Source organism: Carettochelys insculpta, chromosome 1, assembly GCF_033958435.1.
Source record: "Carettochelys insculpta isolate YL-2023 chromosome 1, ASM3395843v1, whole genome shotgun sequence".
Lineage (NCBI taxonomy): Eukaryota > Metazoa > Chordata > Testudines > Carettochelyidae > Carettochelys > Carettochelys insculpta.
The window spans coordinates 352,794,437-352,809,756 of record NC_134137.1 but is presented as its reverse complement, the minus strand read 5'-3'; the positions used below and the strand labels follow the sequence as shown (position 1 = coordinate 352,809,756).

Here is a 15,320-nt window from a genome sequence, read left to right as displayed (position 1 = left end):
CCCTTTCTGCTGCCACCCAAACAACCTATGCCAGGTAATCCCTGGCCCGGTTGGTCAGGGAGTGAGTATGGGAGCAGGATGAGGGTGGAGCAGGGGACAGGCCTGCAGCACAGGAGGGGTTGTCTGGGCCACTGTTGCCCTAGGCTGTCCCCCCTCGGGCCGGCCTTGTGTGATTTTAATGAGTCTCTCAGTCTTAAGGCAGTAAGCCATTACAGAGGTATCAGAGGAGGCTGTGGTATATTGGTGTACTCTCTAGGTGGTAGAAGGCATGAAGTACATATTCAAGGTATGTACTACCGACATCACAGCTCATCTTGTCACGGTTATTGCTCTTGGTACCAGTGAATCAGATTAAGGTTCAGACAGCAATCAAATATTGATGATTAGTTTGCCAGAACTCAAACCTATCAATAATTAGCTTTACTTTTTTTTTCCCCAAAAAAGGTACTTTAAAATACAGTATGATGAATAAGCTGCTCTGTGATCGACTCAAACCAAATGTTCCATTGTCCGAGAAACCAAAACACAGCGTTCGTGGGGCTGTGCAGCTTTTGGGGGGAGTGAATGCTTCGTGTGTGTGCCTCCCTGAGCAAACTTCAATCGAGCTAGCTTATTAAAAAGAGCAGTAAATCCACATCAGTATGGATAGTGGCATGGGGTGCTCAGAAGAGTGCAAGCCCACCCAGAACTCTGGGTATGGATTCAAGTAGCTGGCCCATGTTGCTGCTGGCTTGCTGTTTTCTAGATCAGAGCTAGCTCCAGTATGCCCCATTTGCTGCTATCACACTTCCTGATTGCCATCTGTGTTCCCACTTTTTTTCTATCTGAGTGGGATAAATTTTATCTGTGCCATGGCATGTGTGGATGTGTACCACCAATATGAACACATGCTGCCCGCTGTGGGTGCTCTGCTAATTATCTGGGCAGCACCTGAATCTTTCCTGGGAGTTTGCCCCAGTGCTCAGCTTACAGAGAAAACTGATTGCAGTGAAGAAGTGGTCTGTTATCTGTCTTGGGGACTTTTTTTGCCACCCCTCATTTTACTGTCTTGGTGAAGTATAGTGACAGCACCAATGGTCATGAGCATGAACTTAGAATGGATGGCTTCTTCTCCGTGTGGTTTTTGTTTGTTAATCATCCGTCACAATAGTAATGGCTCAAAAAATAGCTAGCGCACAATCATAAAATGCAAGAATCACAGCTCTGACAGAGTTCTATTCTGTTGATGCTACCTGTAAAGTATAAGAAAATGAAACAAGGTATTATACATTTTTAAATTAAAGAGATAATTTTTTAATTTTTATGTGCATTTTTAGGCTGTGAAATTTGAGCCCTATCACGACAGTGCACTAGCCAGATTTCTACTTAAACGTGGTTTGAGAGTAAGTACTTCAACATTGTTACATTGAAGTTAGAGGCATTGGTAAAATGGACTGTTTTCTCAAGATAATAGCATGTATATTAATTCTAGCCTTTTCTCTGCCTTTAGAACAAAAGAATCGGTCACTTTTTATTTTGGTTTTTAAGAAGTGAGATTGCTCAGTCCATGCACTACCAGCAGAGGTTTGCTGTGATCCTAGAAGCCTATCTTAGAGGCTGTGGAAAAGCCATGCTACAGGATTTCATGAAACAGGTTCAGATAATTAAGTTGCTGCATAAAGTCACAATGGATATAAAATCAGTTTCTGCTGAAAAGTACGATGTCACTTCTCAAGGTATGTATTCATGAGTATTGCTTTGTTTGTTATGTAATCTGTGTGTCTTTTTGCTCCATGTGCAGTAAAAGGGAAGCAGCAAACAGTACTGTTTTCTGTAATGTCTGTGAGAGTAAATTACAACCTCAGCCACTGAGCATCACAGTTAATTCTTCTCAATAGCCACATTAGTTGTGGGTGTCAAAGTAAGCCAATAATTTATTCAGTTTGTATAGAGTTAAGGTTGGTGGGATTCAGTTGTGTGCAGTGTTCCTGGGTAACTTCCAGAACTCAAACATAAAACCAAAAAATGCAGAATTCAGGTACAGGTTGCACCTCCTTCGTCTGGCACCCTTGGGACCTGACTGGTCCTGGAGAAGGGAATTTGCCGAAGGGAGGTCCTCTGCCTCCAGCCTCCCAGTCTGCTGTATCTCCCTGCTGCCGGTTCCACTTTTGCCCTCCTTCTGTTGGTGGAGGTCTCACTTTCTCTTTTCATGCTTGTATACTCATCCCTCGCTATACGAGCACAACTGGTTCCCAACTTTCTGCTCATAGGTGAAAACTCATAAGAGAGACACTAAATTACTATTAAATATGTTAAAGTCTCTGATTGGTTCCTAGTGATCCCAGTTGGGGAAAGGAGTGGCAGCAGGCAGCTGCTTTTGAAAAGTAAGTGAACCTGGGAGGGGGGTTGGATAAGGTTAAAGGCTGGGGGCAGTTTGGGGCCATGAACGGGAGGAAGGATTAAAACCTTGTGGCAGCTGGTTCCTGGAGCTGCAGAAGCAGTACCTGTGGGGGAGTGCGGTGGCCTGGGGGGTTCGGGCCTGGGTGGGTGTTGGGAGCAGGTGGGGCAGGGGAGTGCATGGGGAGTTGCGGGTCAGGGGTGTTGGGAGCGGGCCGGGTGGGGCTGTGGGTTTCCCCGTGCCCCAGCCAGGGACCCTGTGGCTGCAACAGAGCCAGCTGGGCGGGGCTGCAGGTTTCGCCATGCTTCAGCCAGGGACCCTGCAGCTGGCTTGTATACGTGGGGGAAGGTCACTCTTTTAGTGAACAAAGGTATGTATGTATGTCCCTAGTTTTAGCGAGTACTCATAAATCATACTTGTTAAATGAAGGATGAGTGTATATATTTTTGAGAGAGAAATGATCTGTGGGTATAAGCCGGGTTAGGTACCCTATTTTAATTACAACTTGTATTAAAGTTGTATTACAGTTGTGTGTATGTATTATGTGCTTGGCACCCTAAATAGGGACAAATTTAAATGAAAATATACTTATGTTAATATAAAGAGAAGGGATTTTTTAATTCAGTTCACCGATTTAAAGGATGGCACCTTTTTCAGATTTATAAAATTTTGCATATGGTGCAGAAGAGCACATAATAAAGTTTAATGTGAAGTCAAACTTTTTTCATTAAGCCTCTTCCTCAGTGTATCTCATAAACCAGTTTATGCTCCAAACTAAAAGTCCTTAAACAGTATCTTGGACTTCGGTAAGGGTGAGGCTTCATTTGAAAAGTCTTGGATCATTCTTACTTAGAATGAAAGAAATGTTTAATTTATGAACATGCCTCCTGCTTTTTGAACAACTTTCCAGATACTTCATTCCTGCAGATGAGAAATTACTTTCCCTGCTATACCAGCACTGTGACATCATGTAGTTCCTTTTCAGCATTTACCATGCTGAATCAACCACTAATGGGAGTTTGTAACATGACTGGTTCCAGCAATTGTAGTCATGGTGGGTTTTCCTGTGACTCCATAGCAATCCCAGAAAGTGTTCCCTTAACCCAAAGATCCTGATGTTCTTAATTAAAAAGTAAATTCCAAATTCCATTCCATTTGAAATCTCAATCCAACTCACCATCCACTAATTCCACGGTACAAGTTGACATTTCCAAGAAGAAGTTAGATAAGATGGGGCAATCCGTCACATGAGTCAACCTGCAAAAATGCATAATGTTCACCCTGCGTCATCTAGGTATTCTTTTCAGGTCCTGCTGTTTTCACGTTCATCCTACACTCCTGAATTCAGAAGGAGCTTTGTTGTTTTAAAGACTGTAGGATTAGGGTGATAGTATTTAATAACCTATAAAATGTCCTGTCTGATGGCTGGTGTTCAACATGGTGTTAATTTGGTTTGTGATGCTGACAAACCTCATTAAAAAGTTGTACATTGTAGAAGAGACCTTTTTAACTTATTTTACAGAATGCATAGGGAGGCTTCCCCAAACCTGATTGATCAAAATATCTGCTTTTTAGGAGGAAACTTGAAGCTTCTGCAACTAGAGAGAGACTGAAAATTCAGCCATGGCTATTAGTTTTATGTCCAGCAAGGTGTCTTATGTGATTTTTTTTTTTTTTCCTTCTCCACTCTTTCCAAAACTAGTATAATATGTAACTGAACATGAAAAGAGTACATGGGTGATGAAGTGTGATTGCTCTGCATCTTGCACACGACTGACTGCTCCACTAATGATTCATCTAATTTATTTTTGAAAATATGTGATATGTTGCCTTCATCACCACCTTTGTAAGTGTGTTGCCGCCTAGTTGCACTTACTTGCTAAGAAATGTTTCCTAATGTTACTCCTAAACTTTTTATTTCCTTTAACTTCAGCCTGTTTGATCCTTTTCCCCACCATCTCCATTGACTGCCTTTATTTACAGTCAGCATGAATGCGTTGGATCATGCATGTCTTGTCTTTTCTAGTCTTATCAGTCTTTCAGTTTTATTCCCTGACACTTGAATCTCTTTTTTGTCTTTCTCAGTACTTTTATTTAGTTCATTTTTTAAAATCTTCCCTCAGTTTAGGCACGTAGTATTGCAAGTGTAGTATCATCATGGCTACATAGGCAAATATCCCCCTCATTTTTCATGTCAGAACCCTATTATTTACATCCAGAATTTTTTCCTAAAGGGGCAACACACTTCAATATTATACTTGTTTTGTGATATGCATAATTGTTTCATAAACTATTCTTCAAAATAGATATCTATGCAATTGTTTCCTCTCTTTAGTTGCCAGTTCTGAATTTTTTAAACCAGATCAGTTGGGAAATGCTATTATTTATAAAAACTTCTGTTCAGTCTTTTTTTGTCAAATCATCTAGTTCCAAAACTTTCCTGTGATCCTTTTTAAGTAGCTGGTATTCAGTTTCTTAATTATGTGGTTTTATATCTGATACCTCATGGAGAAAAGTGAGATATTCTATCCTGAGCACCTTTTGTGTAGTAAATCAGTAATTACATTGTAGAATGCTATTACATTTATTTGAGACAGTCTATTTTAAGAAGTCCTAGTTTTTCCTTTAAGAAAGGTGTCTAATTATGATCTTCACATTTTGACACCTTTATCTTGCACTCAGCTATTTTTCCCAGAATAGGCATCACACTAGTCATCAGGGATTTTCCAGGCCCTTCTTTCCTAAAAGTCTCAAAGATAAGTGTCATTTGCTCTCCCCCCGCATGTCCTGGGTAATGCTTATTTCACTGATTTTTATAGCCACAATTGTAAGATTTTTTTTTTCTCTGAGTGTTTTAAATATCTCAGGTGCATTAATGCTGTGTCTGGCTTCTTCATTTTGCAGTGCTCCTTTATTTCCCTTTTCATTTTCCTGTTTTAGGCTATGTCTACACTTGCCCTCTACTTCAAAGGGGGCATGGTAATCAGCCTGATGGGAGAATACTAATGAAGTGCTGCGGTGAATATGCAGCACTTCATTAGGCTAATTCTCCCCTGCAGCAACTTTGAAGTGTCAAACTTTGAAGTGCCGGCATGCATGTAGCCATGGGCAGTTGGAAATGCCCAGGCTACTTTGAAGTGCCTTTACTTTGGGGAGTAAAGGCACTTGGAAGTGTTTGCAGCTACATGCATGCCAGCACTTCTAAGTTTGACACTTGGAAGTTGTCCCGTGGGAGAATTAGCCACATGAAGTGTTGCATATTCATCACAACACTTCACTAGTATTCTCCCATCAGGCTGATTACCATGCCCCCTTCGAAGTAGGGGGCACGTGTAGACATAGCCACAGCATATAATCATTTATGCAGTGCCATCAGTATGGGGGGCACTTTTATAGCTAGAACTTGTGCATAGAGAAATCCATATCTTACTCTCCTTTTCTTTTAAATTGGTGTCTTGCTTGTTTAATATGCAAGAAGAGTACTTTCCAGCATATTGCAGAGAAAGCTTGTGACTGACTAGCTAAAATGGAAAAATATATTTGCATACAGCATTAACTCTTTGTATTGAAACTGAAGGAGCAGAAATCTGGGGAGACTATGAATGAATCTCAGGGTTTACATGCATGAATATTCATTGCCTTGTTCACATAACCTGCAGATGATCTGTGGCTAGAATTTAAAACAGACAGAGTTGGAGTATTGATTATTCTTTAAGAATACAGTACAGTGAACACTTTTTCATACCTGACCGGCTCAGGAGTAAGGTTGCCAGATATTCAAATATTCTGGGTAATAGAGAGGTATACCTAGCAATATATAACATGAAAGAAAAACTATATTAGCTGTTTAGAAACAAACAAAACTGTATACAGAGTACTTTATTTTCCAGCAACAGTAGCATTGTACACTGTGAACTTATATTTGCCGTATTTACTCTCACTATACTGTACGTACGGAAAATGTAACTAAAAGTTACTTATGGTTAAAATGCCGGTTATGTGAGAGTTCAGGGTGATAGAATGCCAGGTATGAAAGAGTTCACGCTAATTGTTTTGCCCCTGCCCGACTTCAGGTAACTCGTGGCTCCATGAGGAAGTGCCCCGATTGCTTCTTGCCTTAGACCGGAGGGAGGGGTGCGTGGGTGGTTGCTCACTCCTGGACTGAGTTAGGGATCTGCTGCTTCCTGCTGTCAGTTTGGGGATACTGTTACTGGGCTGTTAGCTCTTGGCCGTGACTGTTCCTTGCACCCTTGCTTCTCAGGATGGGAGCTCTAGCTGCAGCTGCCCGGCTGTGGCTGGAAAGCCCTTGAGGTCACAGTGAGGGGAGCTAGAGCACTGCCATTGTTCCTCTAGCTGTAGCTCAAATTTTGTGGCCAGATGTGGTTTGTGGGGAACTCTGCTCTACGCTACATCTTTGGATAAAGTCTTCATGGTTTCGGTGTAAGTCACAGTGTCCAAAAATCATAAGGTTGGCTCAAAATCACCGTTTGTTTAACATTTTTTGCTCTTTTATTTACTGTCTAGTTTTGAGACTGTACAGAGTTGTGTTTTTGAGCAGGAAGAGGATGAGAGATTAAAAAAACAAAATTAATAAAAGAGATTCTCCTTTATCAGCTGAGTCCAGGAGATGGAGCGTTAGTCTCCTTGGATCAGCAAACCAGGAGAATCTGCTAGAACTGTGGTGTCCAACACACTAACCACAAGCGACGTGAGGCTGTGTGGCTAGTTCGTTATATTGCTGTGAAATTAATTGCTATGTTGATTCAGAACTGGTTGGACACTGCTAGAAGGTTCTAAGCATAAGCAGTTTTAAAAGATAGTTAAAAATAGGAGCTAAATTCAATTCCTGAGATTTAAAACGTCTGATTACCTGAAACTTTCTGCTTCCCACTTTTAACTCCAATAGTGTTGACATATTTTTTTTGCAATTTCAGTTATCACTCAGCTGAAACAAAAGCTTGAAAAACTGCAGAGCAGCAAACTTCCGGAAAGCTTTAGAGTTCCGTATGACCCTGGTCTGAGAGCAGGAGCACTTGTGGTAAATATATTTGATTATTTGCAAGTATGTGTGATTTACAAACCTGCCTTTGCACAAACATGCACCCAAAAGTATTGAATTTACTTCTGCCACAGATACTCTCTGTGGATTTACCTCAGTTCACTTTGACAGCTCTATCTTTGGTGTGGTCTTTGATTCATTGCTCTCAGCCTAAGCTAGTATAAGCAAGAACCTGCTGCTTACCTCTTATTCAGAGAAGAAACATGATGACAAAACTCTAATCCTCAAACAGCAATTCTGGCTCCTAATTAATTTCACAGGCCCATATGCAAGAATTTTTGGGAGGGGCTGCTTTTTTTGTAAATGTGGACCACCCCATCCTCCCCTCTCCAGCTGGCCCAGCCCCCCTCCAGTCACCCTGATTTGGCTCTCCCCACTTCCCAAACATGCCCCCCCCCAGCCCAGCTAGGCCCAAAGAGTCCCCCATCCGGTTTGACCCAAACATCTCACCTCCCAGTTGGTCCAAGGACCTGAATATTCATCCCACCTTGGTTCAGCCTGAAACACCCTCACCACAGCTCAGGCTGATCCCTTCCTTGTCCAAACACCCCCCCTCCCCATGTGAAGCAAGGACCCTGTTCCAGCTCATCCTGAAGATTGTCCCCTTTGCCCCCTTGGACCAGGAGGGGGAGGGTTATTGGGGCAGGGGACACCAGGAGCAGCCACAGGAGATAGCTTCTGTCTCCAGCACTCACCACTTGGAGCTCTGCCTGAGCCTCTCGGCCTGCTGAGCCCCGCTTCTCCACAGGTGGCTGGGAGGCCTCCAGCAACCCCGTGGGGCTCAGCAGTCTGGGAGGACACGCCAGAGCGCCCTGTGGTGAGTGCAAGGGGGCGAGGGAGGCCACAGGGAGCCCATGGAAGAGGGAAGGGGGAAATGCATTAGTACCCTCCTGTGTACAGGCCTGATTTCAGTATCTAGTTAAAATCAGGGTTTCTTATATCTTAAAAACTTCTATAGTCTTGCTCCAGTCTACTTCACCTGCTTTGTATCTGCCTAGTCCCGCAGTTACTTCCTGGCTGGGGGTGGATCACAGGCCTCGCACCTAGGTCCACTTGTTACCAGGCATCGCTCTGACCCTACTGCCAGCATTTCACCTTAACAGCTAGATACTAGTCCAGGGAAGGTCTAGTAAGCAGAGAACCGTTCCCCAAAACATGGAGAGAAACAACCAGACCCCCGACTGGCCAAGAACAACAACATAAAACAGGAAGTTGTCTGAGCACTTGCCTGACTCCTGCATTCCTGCCTGTTCCTGGGTCCTGCTTCCCTGGCTGCTCCTAGTTCATGTCCTCTCTTCCCACACCCTTGTCTACTCCCATTTCCTGCTGTCCTGCTCTACCTTACCCCCCAGGGCTGACTCTGATTCTGATCCCTGCCTAGCACCTGACTCTGTCTCCAGCTCCGGCCAATAGGTGTGACTGCTCATTCACTACCCATCTAATACTGACCTCTCCTCTGCATCTCCTTATCGTTGAGCTATTGTTGATACAAAAGTGGGTCTCTGCCATTTAGAAGAGAGTTTCTGTATCTAACTTACCAAATTGCTGTTTTATTTCAAATCTCAGCAAGTTCTTTTCAATGCTTTTCTTCTCTCTCTGTGCCTTGAGTTATTGCCTTATTTTTGTATCTATCCTTTATTCTGCAGGCAGTTTAGGATAGACTGTGGAGAAATAGTCTATTGTATAATACAGGAAGAGAGGCACTGATGGCTTTTTATATACAGAAGTGTCACATTTATTGCATTTGGGCAAAAGCGATCATCCTTGTAACATACATAATTTGGTCTCATAATCTATTTTGTGTAAACTGGCTAGTTGTGTAGTCTCTTCATTCATACCTTGTTAATGAAAATCTTGTGTGCTTTAAATGCCTTGGTAGGTAGTAAAATACCAGGCACTGCAACATGATCACAGATACTCATGTACTGGATGCAGAGGTTGATTTGGTGTGCCTGTAGATTCAATAAAGTATGTGATGAGCTATTCTGATGCTGTAGATAGAAGTCACAATTGGCTTGATGGCAGTCTAACTTATGTTTCTTTACTCGCTTGGCTGCAGCAGTGCATTTGATGCTATCCCTGCAGACCCTGAAGCATACAAGTCTGCCAGCACTTCCCTAGATAATGGAGATAATTGTTATTAGTGCAACATCAGAAGGCAGACAATTACTCACAAGCTGTCTTTCCTTTCATTCTTTGAATACTAAACTCAAAGAAGTATGTGAACAAAGAAATGGTTATTATAATGGTCACTTTAGTTCAGTTTAAATTCCACCTTCTATTCAGACAGACTTTTTTCTATTTGCTCATGAACTTAAAACTCTTTTTGGTCTTAAATTTTCAATAAGTAGTCATTTAGTCCCGCAGCCCAACTTGTTGAGGGCAGTCCTTTCGGTATGTTTAAAGTGATTAAAATTTGAGGCTGACAGTATCACATGTAGCTATTTAATTTGCAATATTTATGGTGACACTAAATCACATGAGCTTTGAAGCACCCTTTTCTTGCTTAGACAATGCTGAGGCTAAGCTGCCTTCAGCACACCAGTCTCCATCAGCTTTTAAAGCGGCTCTTGATCAAAGACTATCACTAAACTGCCCTTAATTTTGAACTAGTTGTAAATGTAAACTGTCTTGACTAGGTTAGGGAGCCTTATGTTATTAAAGAGGGTTAATTTACTTCACATTTTTAAGAGTAGCTGAATTAAGGAAACCTTTATTATCTCCAAAAACCAGATACCATCTAGTTGTGCAGGAGCATGAGGCAGGAGTCTTGGAAACTCCTGTTTTTGTTTAGATTCAAGGAACTTACAAAGCTCTAACATTAAAGCTGACTAGACTGTGCTTTTTAAACTCCTCCAACTGAATATAATTAAGGCTAAGATGATGGCATGGAAGTGATGAAATCTGGGATTTCCAGTGACCACTGTGCGTCTGGGAGCCCTGCAGCTGAACAGCTGCTGCGAGTAGCCAGAGATCCTGCAACAGCCTAGCCTATACAGGCAGCAGGGGATGCTCCCACAGGTACCCTGCCGCTGCACCTGGTGGGACACCCTGCAACTGACCGGCTGCCACCACCCCCTGAGCTGTCCAACTGCCACCTCTAGCATGGATCTGCAGCCAGTCATCCCTTCTTTCCCTCTACCTGCAGCTCCCAGTTGGATTCCTTCAGTACCAGGACCACAAGGGGACCCTTCCCAGCCACTGTGACATACCATTCTCACAAAACTCCACTCCCATGTTATGCTCCCTTCTGTTTTCTTGCTGACTGACTGTGGCAGGCTTATGCATATTAAATTTATTTTTTGTCCTTAAAAACCTTACAATATTTTTAACCATTTTTGACCAAATTCCAGTGTCTGCAGATTGGTGAAATTCAGTAACACTTGGCACATTAATAAACTAAAAATCATCAAGCAATGTTTCCTTAATTTATCCATAAACCATTAGTTAGAGTTGTGTCAAGTCTAGGCTATATTTTTATATATTTGCTTATTTTTAATACAGTTATTCTTCTTCCATTTACAGATGACTTCCATATAGGTTTCACTTCCTAATGAAATTTATTTTAGGCTACAGTTAAGCAGAACTTTTGGATAAAAATGTTAATGGTTAAAATTCTTTTCTTTTATTCACTGATCTTTCTTGATGCTGGAAACGGTTGCTTTCCTCTTCCAGAGTGAACAGCCATCTGAAAAAGAAAACACAATCTATTTATGGCTCTTCTTTGGAGCTTTTATATAGTTTTAATTAAAATAACTAAGGTTACCATATCTGACCTTTCTAAAGAGGGGATAGCCAGAAAGGGAAAAGTTCCTGTCAGCTTTTGCAACTTTGAATGAAAGGTTGAAATGAATGTTTAGGGAAATCTTTTAAAAGCCAATTAATTTTAGACACATGAAGGTTTTTACAAGCCAAAAGTGTGTGTTTGAATCCTTAAAACCTTATGAAATTACATGAACGTATTTTCATTTATTTTAAATATTTTGATCAACATCACGTGTTTTGCTCTCATATTTTACACAACTGTACCATGACTATATTCCCTACTGGTACATTTGGAGGCAGGTACTCAGCTGGCTCCCTCCCCCACAGACAGTCTCATGAGGTGCTGATACTAAGCACCGGCACAAAAAACCCACTGTAATAAGCTTTATACATTACCTCCTCCGGATGGAAGGAATCCAAGTAAGTGCACTGCTGTACTGATGTTCTCCTTAGATCAGTGGTGACTGCTGGGGAGGGACAGAGGGAGGGCACTGGTAGGTAAGTTACTCCTCCCCTGTAGGAGGACCAGCTCAAGGGGGTGCAGGGGCCAGGACAATCCCCCAGGCCTCACTTCTTCCCCCAAACCCGTAACCTGCTCCACTCCACCTCAGCCCTCTCCATTCCACCCCTTCCTCCAGGCTACGTCATGGGCCATGTGGCATGGGGACTAGTGTGGGGGTGGGCGGTGTGGACAGCAGAAGGGATCCCTCCCTCCTCCCATATTCATCAGCAGTGGCAGGCAGGGAGCAAAGCAACCCAGCCCCACCCACTCCCCAGGCTCCTCGCTGTGTCGCTCTGCTTCCCATTATGGGTGGGTGGGGGGCGGTTGCACCCTTTGCTTCAAGCTTCCTCCCCTGAGCAACATGGCTTGGAGCCAGGCCATGGCCAGGTTGCTCTGCTTCCTGCCACCCCTGAGTGCCGGGGTGGGCCTGATCCCTACTGCCGATGTCAGCCCCCACCCTCCATGTTCCCCCTAAAGCATGGGGCATGGGCAGTTGCCTTCCCCCAAACCATCCAATGGACATGACATCATTAGAAATGGTTCGCCCCTTGCTCTTCCTTCCCCGTAGCGTTGGGGCACCTTGACTCTTGGTGTTGTCCCTCTGCCGACCACCCCCCACCTGTTGCTCCTGCCTGAGACCTCTCCTGCTCAGTTCCGCAAGAACTCCGTTTGATGCCAGGCTTGTGACTGTGTTTTGCTGTATGCCATATAAAGGAACCTAGGCTGAGGGCAGGTGTGGGGAGTGAGTATATTACAGGGCTTAACACACATCCAGAGTTACATAGCAAAACTTTCACTTTTGTACGTTGTCACTAATGCAAGCTACACATGCGTTCCTAGCCACACATTACGTTGTGTGTGTCATGAGCGGCATGGTTGGTTTTCAGGATCCACAGCATGTTCTGTCCATGTGCTGTTCATGTAGAACCAGATATTTAAAGCCCAGGTTTGTCTTGTCCCTTGTCACTAGCATCAGTTTATTCCGATGATCTGTTGACACAAAAGCCATGTAGGTGCTCCGGGGGCCCTTTTGTCGACAAAAGTGGATCGATCTTTTGAGCCACTCTATGTGTAGAAGTGATCTGTCGACAGAAGTTTTGTTGGAACATCGCTTCTGGCAGTAACTTCTGCAGACAGTTGCTTCTAGTGTAGACCTAGGCTAAAAGTTTGTTTATAAAGAGAGAACAGGGTGAGAGAAAAGTGTTAAAAAGGTACATTTCCTACGTCAATTAAAATTATTGATGCAGGCCAGCAATGGTACAAGCTGCTGTTCTTGAGTCATCTGAGGGATGGGCCTCCTGTCCACCCAGACTTACTTCATGAGGACTGAAGAACACACGATGGTCACTGCCAGGGCCATACTTAGAGAGTTGCCCTGTGGAAGGAAATAGGCTTTCTTCTTCATGTAGGTAACGGAGAAACACTTGATCAGGTTGCCTGTGGTGGCATTCTGCCACTGGCTGCTGGGTGAGACAGCATATCTTAGTCAATGTGGATTCAGTGTCTGGGTCTCTGTTCCTTTGTTCACCCCATGTCAGCTGACTGGGGAGGTGATCACACTTTCCATTGTGAATCTCAGCACTAAAATAGTTCTAATGCTGGTATAAAGCCAATATCTATAACTTTACATACAAACATGGCACAGATATGCAAGTAGTATGAACATACTCAGTGAGTCAGCAGCTTTCATTAGGCATCTCACGTGGCCCACCTGGCATGAGATTTGGTGCAAACTTAATACAGTGGTTACAGAAATATTTTTATACCTGTAGAAATCTGGTAACATCACATTGTCTTCCTACTGTTTCAGGATCTCTCATTCTTGGTTCACAGTTCAGAAGATGGTGCTATTTGTTTAATGGACAATTATATAAATTTACGCAGTGCAGGGAGAGTCAAGCTAGGTTCTTTCCTAATCTTGCATCAAAACCAGTATTAAAATTCTGCAAGCCAAATTAGGCGTTCTCTGGCCACTGAGTTACACCCGCCTCCCCCAACCTTTCAATGTTTTGTCACAGACCTAACTGATTGGAATTTAGTAAACATGATGGTGATGCATAAAAAAGAATAGCCTTTGTAACTAAATCTGTATTTTAGCTGTGTTGACTCTGTTTTGCCAACAGGAGTAAACACTTAGAAATGAATTAATCTTTTACAGATTGAAAAATGCAAAGTAATGGCATCCAAGAAGAAGCCACTTTGGCTTGAATTTAAATGTGCAGACCCAACAGCCCTATCAAATGAAACCATAGGCATTATCTTCAAACATGGAGATGATCTTCGCCAGGATATGCTCATTTTACAAGTATGGTTACTAAACTGCTATGTAATATGCATAAACTCCTTTACTTTTTTTTTTTTAAAAAAAAAGCTTTTTCAATAATAAATATATGTAGATTATATTTATTATACTTTTCAATAATAAATATAAGTAAATTATATTTATGATACACCTGAAGCATGAATTTAATACTTTTAAAATCATATTATGGTGTTGTTTGGAGATACTCATTTGGATGATATTTCATTTGGATAGATGATAAAATTGAGATTCTTAAGTTTCTTTCATTAATTTCATACCTTCACTATCCTACAAAATTAATTTGTCATTTTGGCCAGCATGACCCATTCCCAGTAAAGAAAAAACATATTTTTTGTAAACTTACAAAGGTAAAAGAGAGTGACAGATAGTATTTCTCCTATATGACCTTGCTGGTTGGTCTGGTGATGCTCTTTCAATAGACCAGTTAACCAGTATTAGCATTTTTTGAGGATTTACATAAAAGTTGGTGTTTAAGAATGTGGTCAGCTCTTCTCTGTTAAAATATGGTGTAAATGTGCATGTATGTCAGGGAGACAGGCATGATGTGAGGACAGGGCTCAGAGCCAAGGAAAATAGCATTCTAATGCCAGTTTTGCCATTGATTCCCTATGGCTTCAGATGACTTATTTATTCATTCTAACTCAGTTTTGCCTTCTGTAAAATGGGATAATACTATCGAGTTGTCTTACAAGATTATGGACAGAGTTGGTTGGTTGGTTATAAAGCGCTCATGACAATGGAGTTCTATTGAAATGTACATTGGTTTTTATAACTAGATTCTTCGAATTATGGAATCTATTTGGGAAGCAGAATCCTTGGACCTGTGTTTGTTGCCATATGGTTGCATTTCTACAGGAAACAAAATAGGTACAGTACACTTAATGAGATCACTATATTGCAGAATGTCATGGTGGTAACAAATCACAAAAGTTGTACATAAAGTTTATATTTTATGTGTCTGTGTAAGTCACAGCTTTGGGGTGAGTCTTACTTTTGACGCCTCTCATTCCATTCCTGAGCACCACTTTGAAGTGATATTTCCAGCGTCTGCACTAGTCTGAGTAGAATCATCACCCTTTGCTTACCCAAACTGGGTTTGATCCCTGCTATGCACTTTCTCTCAGAAACTGTGATTAGTGTGACATTGTAATGACACCAAACAGCTTCTTGAAAGCAAAGTATCGTATATTTATCTTCAAATCATAAGCTACAGACATTTATATGCAGATGCCTGAGGTACATCCTTTGCGTCAAATGGCAAGACTTTGTCACACCTGAGGAGCTTTGGAACAGA

The 15,320-nt window shown here is 42.2% G+C and overlaps 1 protein-coding gene across 3 annotated transcripts in view; it reads left to right on the top strand.

The window, feature by feature from the left end:
- Positions 1-15,320, top strand: part of PIK3CG (phosphatidylinositol-4,5-bisphosphate 3-kinase catalytic subunit gamma) — a 58,236-nt gene that overhangs the window by 28,444 nt on the left and 14,472 nt on the right. For all 3 annotated transcript variants that reach the window (XM_075016533.1, XM_075016551.1, XM_075016542.1), the window contains exons 3-7: positions 1,317-1,382; positions 1,490-1,715; positions 7,312-7,415; positions 13,862-14,008; positions 14,803-14,893. In XM_075016533.1, coding sequence (XP_074872634.1) covers positions 1,317-1,382; positions 1,490-1,715; positions 7,312-7,415; positions 13,862-14,008; positions 14,803-14,893 — 634 coding nt within the window. The remainder of the gene's footprint in view (positions 1-1,316; positions 1,383-1,489; positions 1,716-7,311; positions 7,416-13,861; positions 14,009-14,802; positions 14,894-15,320) is intronic.